This window comes from Trichechus manatus, unplaced genomic scaffold, assembly GCF_000243295.1.
Source record: "Trichechus manatus latirostris isolate Lorelei unplaced genomic scaffold, TriManLat1.0 scaffold00122, whole genome shotgun sequence".
Taxonomy (NCBI): Eukaryota; Metazoa; Chordata; class Mammalia; order Sirenia; family Trichechidae; genus Trichechus; species Trichechus manatus.
Genome location: NW_004444058.1, coordinates 4,652,990 through 4,662,855, shown reverse-complemented (window position 1 = coordinate 4,662,855; position 9,866 = coordinate 4,652,990). Strand labels below are relative to the sequence as shown.

At 52.1% G+C, this 9,866-nt stretch overlaps 1 protein-coding gene across 1 annotated transcript; it reads left to right on the top strand.

Moving 5' to 3' along the window:
• Positions 1–3,676: 3,676 nt before the first annotated feature.
• KXD1 (KxDL motif containing 1) lies at positions 3,677–8,969 on the top strand. The gene is made up of 4 exons (XM_004384376.2): positions 3,677–3,796; positions 4,731–4,883; positions 7,632–7,678; positions 8,737–8,969. Exons 1-4 carry the CDS (start codon positions 3,696–3,698, stop codon positions 8,967–8,969), a joined length of 534 nt encoding a protein of 177 aa, XP_004384433.1. The 5' UTR covers positions 3,677–3,695.
• The last annotated feature ends 897 nt before the right edge of the window (positions 8,970–9,866 follow it).

Genomic DNA, 9,866 nt, shown 5'->3' with positions numbered 1-9,866 from the left:
GAGAGCTTCTTAAGTCATGAAGAGTTACCTTTGCTGTAGTTTTCTACCTCAGAAGGTTTGTTACTTTTGTCCAGGTTTGATTGACATTTCCTAGGCAAGCTGTAAACAACTTAACTTTTTGTTTTGGCCCTGGTCTGCAGCCTGCCCTGTGATTAGTATGTACCTTGCAGGGATTGGTCAGTATACTTATGCAAATAAAGTGAGTATAGCTACTATGCAAATGAAGTATTTGTGGCCTACCAGGAGAGGATTGGTCAGTTCGTGGCCCTGGTGGGAGGGCCATGCCTTGAAATTGACCAGGAGTTTGCTTATATGTATAGACAACCCCACAGAGGTTGGCAGACAGAAAGAAGAAAGAAGCAGAAAGGAGAAAAGGTGAGAAACAGCAGAGAGAGAAAGGAGGTGAAGAACCTTCTCAAAGAGTTGTAACACAGGTCAAGGGCTGTAACACTAAAGAAAGCAACAGGCCCAAATGTGGCCCTGCAGCACAGCCAGGGATGCACGCGGGTTCAGTCGCGGCCGGTGAAGCAAAACCAGCATAGACCTGAATTTCTTTTAATTTGGGTGCTCCAGAACAGGAAAAATTACAGGTTGAAGCCCTGGAATGGGAGACTGGGAAGAGGCATAGTGAGCGCTTTCAGGAGGCTGATGCATGAGTTGGGATTATTGGCAGGACTGTGGAGAGCAACACACATTCAAAATTGTCTGCCATCTTGAGCCAGGTACAGCTGCTTCCATCTCTGCTAAAAATCTCCCGGGCAAGAGATTTGGTTCCTATGCAACACGTATGTTGCCCTTGTTTTCTAAGAGGGAGATTAGATTTCCAGCAGGGTTTCGACCTGTAATTTTTCTCATTCTGGTTACAGTCCTGGAGCACCCAAATTTTAAAAAATTCAGGCCTGCCAGTTTCACTTAGCCATGACTGAGCCAGGAAGAACCAGTTTGAAGTCCTGGGCAGAGCTGGTGGTGTCAGGCCTGGAAGGGACCCTGTGGCAGGAGGCCGAAGGCAGAGAGGCCTGTCCTGAGGAGGCCAAGAGGAGGCCTGTCTTCAGGGGGCTGAGAGGGGGCATGAATGGCAGAGAGAAGGGCCTGCTTGTTTGCATGGCCAAGAGGAGCTGAGAGAGCTGTCCTGCACTGAAGAAGGGAGGGATATGGTCTCCACTTCAGGGGAGCCTTCCAGACTTTGCCTACGAGCTTCCTGATCCTGATCCCAAGTTGTACTCCGTTACTTCCTTAATAAACCACTTAACTGTAAGTGTGGTCTATGAGTTCTGTGTGGCCGTTGCTATGGATTATCAAACCGAGTAGAGACATAGTGCCATGGGAGGGACAGCTGGTATCAGAATCGGTAAGAAGGTTGGAGAGTATAGGTATGTCTGACCTCCACACCATAGGAATCAGCTTTGGGCTGATTCTGATACTGATGGTAATTCTGATTCTGGTTCTGATGGTAGTTCTCATCTTTCCCCGCGTGAAGTTAGACAGGTTCCGATGCTACTTAGACCATTTTTACAGGATTGTAATCAATTGCAGATGGATTCTTTTGTCAGCTGTTAAATGTGTGGTTCCCAGAGCTAAGCTACGCTGGGATTCTGGGTTTTTCCTGAACTAGGGGGGACAGTATTGAAGCTAGGTCCCTGCCTGACCTGGTCTGGAAGCCCCCGTCCACCAGGATGGTCATCTTCAAGCCAGGGAAACTGGGAGCTGCAGAGCCATCTGGTTTCCCCACAGCCTGGCTGCAAGTGCCTGAAATCTTGGCTTTAACTTCCTAATAAAAGTCTAGCATTAGATCTGATTTGAAATGTTGTTTTCCCCAGCAAAAACCAAGTTATGTCGACCTCTGTGAGCTTGGTTCTGGGCAGGGGACTGGAGACAGAGCAGCGAACAAGACAGACGTGCCTCTGTTCTCGTGGAGCTAACAGTGCGGTGGGGATGGCAGACACACAGGACAACTGATAAGTAAGACAGTTCTGGAAGAGATGGGCCAATGAAAAGATCAGAACAAGGTTAGGTGGTAAAAGTGACCGTGTCAGGAGTAGTCATTGAAGACTCCATAGGAGAGGAGATGCGGGGGGTGAATGATGATGTGAGGAGGGTGTTGGGGACAGCACACAGAATGAGTAAAGGTGGGGTGTATGAGTCTCCTGTGGCTGCTGTAACAAAGTAACAAACTGGGCACTTAAAGCCACAGAAGTTCATTCTCTTACAGTTCGGGAGGCCAAACCAAAAAAACCAAAGTCGTTGCTGTTGAGTCGATTTCAACTCATAGCGAATCTATTGGACAGAGTAGAACTGCCCCATAGGGTTTCCAAGGAGTACCTGGTGGACTTGAACTGCTGACTTTTTGGTTAGCAATCGTAGCTCTCAACTACTATGTCATCAGGATCAGGAGGCCAAATTCATGGTGTCGGCAGGGCTGTGCTCTCATTGAAGCCTCTAGGGAAGAAACTGCCTTTCTTTTAGCTTCTGGTGTTGCTAGCAATCCTTGGTGTTCCTTGGCTTATACCTGTGTTGCTCCAATCTCTGCCTCTGTTGTCACGTGGCCTTCTCCTGTGTCTGTGTCACTTCTCTTCTTATGAGGACAACAGTCAGATTGGATTTAGGGCTCTCTCTAATGACCTCAATAGGACAGTGGTGGTTCAGTGGTAGAATTCTCACCTTCTACATGGTTCAGTTTTTGGCCAGTGCACCTCATGCACAGCCACTATCTATCTGTCTGTCAAGGCTCGTGTGTTGCTAGGATGCTGAACAGGTTTCAGTGGAGCTTCCAGACTAAGATGGAGTAGGAAGAAAGGCCAGGACATCTTCCAGAAACCAGCCAGTGAAAACCCTATGGATCACAACAATCTATCTGTAACTGATCCCAGGGTACTGCAGGAGTGGGCAGCATCTCGTTCTGTCGTATGTGGGGTCTCCATGAGTTCGGGGCCGACTTGATAGCACCTAACAACAACAACTAATGATCTCATCTAAACTTGATTCCATCCACAAAGACCGTATTTCCAAGCAAGGTCATGTTTATAGGTACCAGGGCTTAAGACATGGACATATCTTTTTTTTGGTGGGGGGCACAAGTCAACCCATTACAGTGGGAATGAGTTAACGCAGGTAGAACCAGGGAGGAGGCCTGCAGAGCTGATCAGGTGAGGGGGTCGATAGCTGTAGCAAGAGTAGGGGCCATTGCAGTGGGACGGATGATGAGATTCTGATGTGTTTGGGTGTCACTATATTCTCTTTGAACTTGTCCTGTGCACCGGGCACTTGTTAAGCGTTTCCCAAACTTTACCTCCTTCAACTCTTCCCCCATCAGAAGAAAAAAAAAAAAAGAAAATCAAACCACTTGCAGTCGAGTCAACGTTGACTCATGGCAACCCCATGTGTGTCAGAATAGAACTGTGCTCCATAGGGTTTTGGCTCAATGGCTGAGATTTTGGAAGTAGATTGCCAGGACTTTCTTCTGAAGTGCCTTTGGGTAGACCTGAATCTCCAGCTTTTCAGTGAGCAGCTGTGCGCTTAACCATTTGCAACACCCAGGGATGCCTCAGCTTTCCCAACGCCCTCAAAGTCCTGAAGCGGTGACCCTGAGGCTCAGGTGGCTGACACCCCCAGCCCTTCTGTCCTGCCTCCCCCGTGCCTGCGGCTGATGGTGGTCTCTGCCTTCTCACCCATTTCAGGCTGTGGAGGAGGAAGAAGAGATGGATGCCCCAGACTCGGCCTCGAGGGTCTTCTGCAGCCGCGTCCTGAGCATGGTGAATGCAGATGACGTCAATGCCATCATCCTGGCCCAAAAAAACATGTGAGTGGGAGGAGCTGCCTGCTGGCTAGCCTGCCCGCCCTGCCTCGGCCCATTTGGGCAATAAAATGAAGGAAATGAGCAAATCACTCGGCTGCCTCCAAAGCACATTCCTCCCTGGACTAGGGGCGAGGCTTTGGCACTGGAAGCAGGGCTTGGGGAAGGATTTGCAGCTGTGGACAGCCTGGCGTGGGCTGCCGAGGCTTCTATCCTGAGGCCTGCGTGGGAGAGTAGGGCACAGGCTGGGCTGCTGGGGGATTTCAGGGTGCCCAGGGAGCTGGTGGGCTGGCTTCCTGACAGGGCTGGGTGTCTGCATCTGCACGGCACACAGGGTCTCTGGAGGAGGCTTTGCCCTGTGGCCGCCATAGCCTCACCCTAATCCTGGCCTGCCCTGTGGAGCAGCAGGGCCGACAAATTCCTACTCATCCTTCAAAACTTTGGGGTGGAATCATGGCCTTTGGGGCTTCAGTTGGGTCTGAAGGCTGTCTCCACACTCCATGTACAGCACAGCATAGATGTGATTTCCTGACCTCTCACTTATAACAAGGGTACTGGGTGCATCTGGGGCTTAGAAATACCCCTCTCTCTTTCCTAGTTACTTAGATCAGATGCAGACCTGGCCTTGGCCCCAGCCCCAGGAGACTCCCACACAGACTTTCCTGGCCCTTTGGGGTCAGGAATGGGCCAGAGGGAAAAACTTGGGACTGAGGGAGTCAGAGCAGTGTGTGCTTTAGGGAGCAGGGAGAGAATGCATATTTGGGTGGGGTTTTGAAGGATGAATACGAGTTTGCTAGATGACTTGAACAGCATGTAGGGCTCAGCAGGATGAGGCTCTCAAGGAGGACAGGACTTGGCAGGGTCAGTTCAGGATGAGGGGCAGGTCAGACAGCACCCCAGCGGCTGGGCACAGGAGCAAGAGCCCTCTCTGTTACACCAGGCTGGACCGCTTTGAGAAGACCAACGAAATGCTGCTAAACTTCAACAACCTGTCAAGTGCCCGCCTGCAGCAGATGAATGAGCGCTTCCTGCATCACACGAGGACCCTGATAGAAATGAAACGGGACCTGGACAGCATATTTCGCAGGATCCGGTGCGTGTTTGCCCAACCCCCAGCCTGCCCTCTCCCTGGCCCTGCCCCTTTTCTAGCCCCGCCCTTTCCCTGGCCCAGCCTCTCCTTGGCTCCTCCCAGCCAGCTCCTGGCCTGTGCTTCCTGTTCCTTGTCTGAGCCTTGGTTTCCTCCCTTTCTCAATGAGAATCATCCCTCCTTAGGTGATTCTTCTTATTTAGTTTACAAGGATTTATTGTGCTATCTCCCACGAGCCTTGAGGTAGCATCTGAGAGGATCTGAACTTGGGGATAAAAATTGTTAAGTCTTTGAATTTTACTAATTTTTCTAACAGGTTACATAGTACTGAACACATAAAATTCAAAGGATAGGAAAGAGCAGACAGTGAAAAGCCATTCCCCTGCCCCCCTTGCCCCCACCCAAATCTCCTCACGGGGCAAGTGAGATTATCAGCTTTTGTGGGTCCTTGCTGCAGCATTTCTGCCAGTTTTCCTCTGTCCCAGCAGCTTCACCCACTGGCCAACTTGGGGCAGCTGGTGCCAAAGATTGAAGAAGAAAAAAAACTCCACTGAGCAAGTTCTGAGCAGAAATCAATGAGATGGGGCTGGTTAAATCCTTCATGAAAACATGTCTTTTCAGGGGGGTTGTCTCAGGCTGGCACAGGTGTGTTGTTCAGGGGAGAAAGCAGAAATCCAAAGGCATGGCCCTTTTTGTGTGTCTGTCAGCCAGGAAAGGGATAAGTATGTCCACCCAGGCACTCCATGGGCAGGGAACTATTCACAATGGTACTTCTGGGAGAGGGACTGGCAGGTTGCAGGTCAGGGTTTTGAAGATTGAATAGGAGTTTGCTAGGTGGCTCGAATAGTGGGCAGAGCTCTGTAGGACAAGAGAATGACATGCAACAACCATGAAGTAGAAAGGGCTTGGTAGGGTCAGTCTGGGATGCTTGGACTTCTGAGAAGGGGCAGGGCTCCGAAGAGTCCTTTGTTGCTCTTTGTAAACAACATGGCAGCAAAAAGTGAAAAACAGCTGGTTAAAAGAAGCGAATACTACATCTTCTTTCCTAGGGTTGCTATAGAAAAATGCCACAAGTGGGGGGTTTTAAAGAATAGGAATTTATTGTCTCACAGTTCTGTTGTTTTTAGGTGCTGTCGAGTCAGTTCCGACTCATAGCAGCCCCATGTACAACAGAACAAAACACTGCCTGGTCCTGCACCATCTTCAATTGTTGTTATGCTTGAGTCCATTGTTGCAGCTGCTGTGTCAATCCATCTCGTTGAGGGTCTTTCTCTTTTTCACTGGCCCTCTACTTTACCAGTTCTGGAGGCTGGGAATCCGAAATGGGGTCTTGGCCATGTCGAGTCCTTCTGAGGCCTCTGAGAGAGGAACTCTCCCCTGCCTCTCTCCCGGCTTCTGGTGGCTGCCGGCAGTTCTTGGCATTCCTTTGCAGCATGTACATGCACCTTCACACGTTGTCTTCCCTGTTGGTGTGACTCAGACACCCTATCTGTTCTCCCCTTTTATAAGACAGCACTCAGAAGGGATCAGGACCCACCCTACTCCTGGGTGGCACCCTGGATGGCACAGCTAAGCACTGGACTACTAACCAAAAGGTTGGCGGTTCGAACCCACCCAGAGATGCCTCAGGAGATAGGCCTGGCGATCTGCTTCTGAAAGGTCATGGCCTTGAAAACCCTATTGAGCAAGTTCTACTCTGCACACATGGGGTCACCATGAATCGGAATCGACTTAACAGCAACTAACAACAACAGCTACTCCAGTATGGAGTCCCTGGGCACAAGCAGTTAAGTACTTGGCTGCTAATCAAAAGGTTGGCAGTTTGAATCCACCCAGATGTGCCTTGGAAGAAAGGCCTGTGGATCTGCTTCTGAAAAAGTAGCCATTGGAAACTATGAAGCATAGTTCTACTCTGACACACATGGGGTCACCATAAGTTGGAACTGACTTGATGGCAACTGGTTTGATTTTGATTTTGGTACTCTCGTATGACCTTGTTAACTAATCCTATCTTCAGAGGTCCCTCGGTGGCATAAATCGTTTGCTCTTGGCTACTAATTTAAAGGTTGGAGGTTTGAGTCCACCCAGTAGCACCATGGAAGAAAGGCCTGGCAGTTCTACTCTGTAAGCCGTGAGGTTGCCATGAGTTGGAATTGACTCAACAGCAATAGGATGTGATCTCGTTAAGTAATAATATCTTCAAAAAAGACTATTTTTGAAAACAAGTTCACATTCACAGGTACAGGAGTTAGGACTTCAACATATCTTTTTGGGGGACACAATTCAACCTGTAACGTGCTCTCCGTGAACCCAGGTTTCACAAGGGCCAGTACGCGATGCCGGGGGTTTGGACACTGTCGTTCTCTGAGCCGGCACTGTCTGCCCCCCCCCCCGAGAATGCCCCCGTGCTAGGCCTCAGCCCCAGCCTCCACAAGCCCCAGCTGGCGGGGGGAAGAGCCAGACAAAGACTGTTCCCCTGCGGGTGGAGGGACAAGGCTGGGACAGGCCCCCACAGGAGCAATTACTGGGGAGCTGGTGGGGAGGCTCTGGGGGTTAGATGGAAAAAAGGTATTCAAGGAGGCACAGTAGCTGGGTAACAGGTAGATCGTGGGTGTTCACCCAGGGGTGAGGTTCTGCTGGGGGCTGCTGGAATGGAACAATGAGGGGAGGACCCACTGCCTGCCTGGAGCCACAGCACCTGGCCCAGCCTCCCTGGGAGCAGGGTCAACCTTCATGCCTTCTCCTCCCCTACAGGACCCTGAAAGGGAAGCTGGCCCGACAGCACCCAGAAGCCTTCAGCCGTAAGTGCCCCCTGGGGCTCCTGTACCCCAAGTCCAGCCTCTGTGCTGACAAATGCCAGGCCTGGCAGGGGTCTCATGCTGATGCCTGCTGGGCAGCGGGTCCAGAGACCAAGGGCACGAGCAGGGAGGTTCTCTTGGCAGTATAGATGTTGGGGTGGGGGTCCCTCCCCAGGGGAGGCTGCAGGAGGAAGTAGGATGAGGTTGTTAACAGCTCTCACCCCGGCGTGTACCAGGCACTCCTACGAGCCAGGCTGTTATCGCTGGAGTAGCCCGTTTCACAGATGGGGAAACTGAGGTCCAGAGAGGGGAAACAGCTTGTGGAGGAAGGGACATGACTCAAACTCACGTCTGTCTGGCTTGGAGCCCATGTGCTCTTGATCGTCACTCCATGTCACCGTCACCTCAGAGGTCCCCCATGCTGAGCCTCAGTTTACCCCATCAGCTGAATGGGCTGACAGCTCCCGGCTCCAGGGCTGCTGATCACTCCAGAAGCGAGGGCTATGGGACAGTGGCAGTGCCGTCATTAGGCCCGTGTACAGAGGAGACAGCCAAGGTGCAGGCAGGTGAGGGGGCTGACCCTGGTGACATGGTCAGGAGGGGCACAGCCAGGTCCCCCCAACAGGGCCCATGTCAGCCTGACCTAGAGCCTATATTCTCTGTTCTCACCTTGAAGTGGGGCCTTTCACCTGCCTGGGCCTCAGTTTCCTTCTCTGGGATGAGGAGTCCCTGGGTGGCACAGTTAACGTGCTCAGCTGCTAACAGTCCACTCAGAGGTGCTTTGGAAGAAAAGTCTGGTGATCAGCTTCCAAATAATCAGCACTGAAAACCCTATGGAGCACAGTTCTACTCTGACACATATAGGGTCACCATGAGTTGGGGTTGACTCAAAGGCAGCTGTTTTTGTTTTTTGTTTTTTAACTTGGGCCAAGTCATCCCCTGAGGGTTGGAAGGGCTGCCAGTGGGCTCACGAACCCAGCAAGACCCTCGCTGTGCTGCCTTGCATGCAAGAACCTCAGGCTGGCTGTCCTGAACCGGCTTTAACCTCTCCCCTTCCCCAGACATCCCAGAGGCATCCCTGTTGGAGGACGAGGATGAGGACCCCATCCCACCTAGCACCACGACCACCATTGCTACCTCGGAGCAGAGCACGGGCTCCTGCGACACCAGCCCTGACCTCATCTCACTCCCCCTCAGCCCTGGCTTTGAGGACCTGTCCCAGGCCCGGCCTGGTTCCCCCACCATCAATGGTCACGGCCCCACAGACGACGACGAGGAGACGCCAGGCGAGTAGCCTCGCCCTGAATTCCCAAGGATCCTGTCTGTTATCCGGGGCTCCCAGGGGTTCCAGGGCTTGTGACATGCTCTGGGGGGACTCCCCTGCCCACCCCTTCCTCTTGAGAACATCTCTGTTCTGCAGATGCTTCCCCCAGCCTATGGGTGTGCCCAGCCCAGCTGGGGTCCTCAGGCTGGGCATGAGGGGACTTTCCTGGGCCTGAGGACTGTCCCGAAGAACGCTTAAAGGTTCTCAGGAACTGAAGCCAGGCCACCCCCTTCCAGCCCCCCTGGTCAGGCCTTCCTGGAGGCAGAGAACCCCCACCTACCCCCGCCCCACTAAGTCCAGTCTCTCTGCCACTTCCTCCAACAACAGTACTTTTTCCTGTCAGTATCTCGGGGGGGTTTGGAGACAGGTGGAAGGCTTGAGATGGAGGCTGGCTGCCCCTGAGGACACTTGATTGCCCCAGCAAGCATTTCCCAGGGGCTTCCATGGGCAGGCCAGGCCCTCTTGGGAAACAGAGTTTCACGGAATATTTTTGTACCCGATGTTTACAGATGCTGTTGGGAAGTTATCAATAAAAAGATTCCATTCCTAAAAAGGGAAGGTTGCCTATGGCAGTGACTTCTTGGGCCCAGATGGGGGACGTAAGCTGGGGTTGTGGACAGCCAGGACCAGGGGACCAGGAGTAGATGTGGCTGCGTTTGGTGGGAGTCCTGGTGGTGGTAGCTACAATAACCTGACCTCCCGTCGCCATCTAGGCCTTTGCACATGCTGTTTCCACTGCTTCAAACACTCTTACGCTCCACAATCCACTCTGAGTCATCCTTGCATCACCACCCCCGTCATCAGTTGTTCTTGTTAGCTGCTGTCCAGTTGGCCCCTACTCATGGTGACCCCATGCACAACGGAACA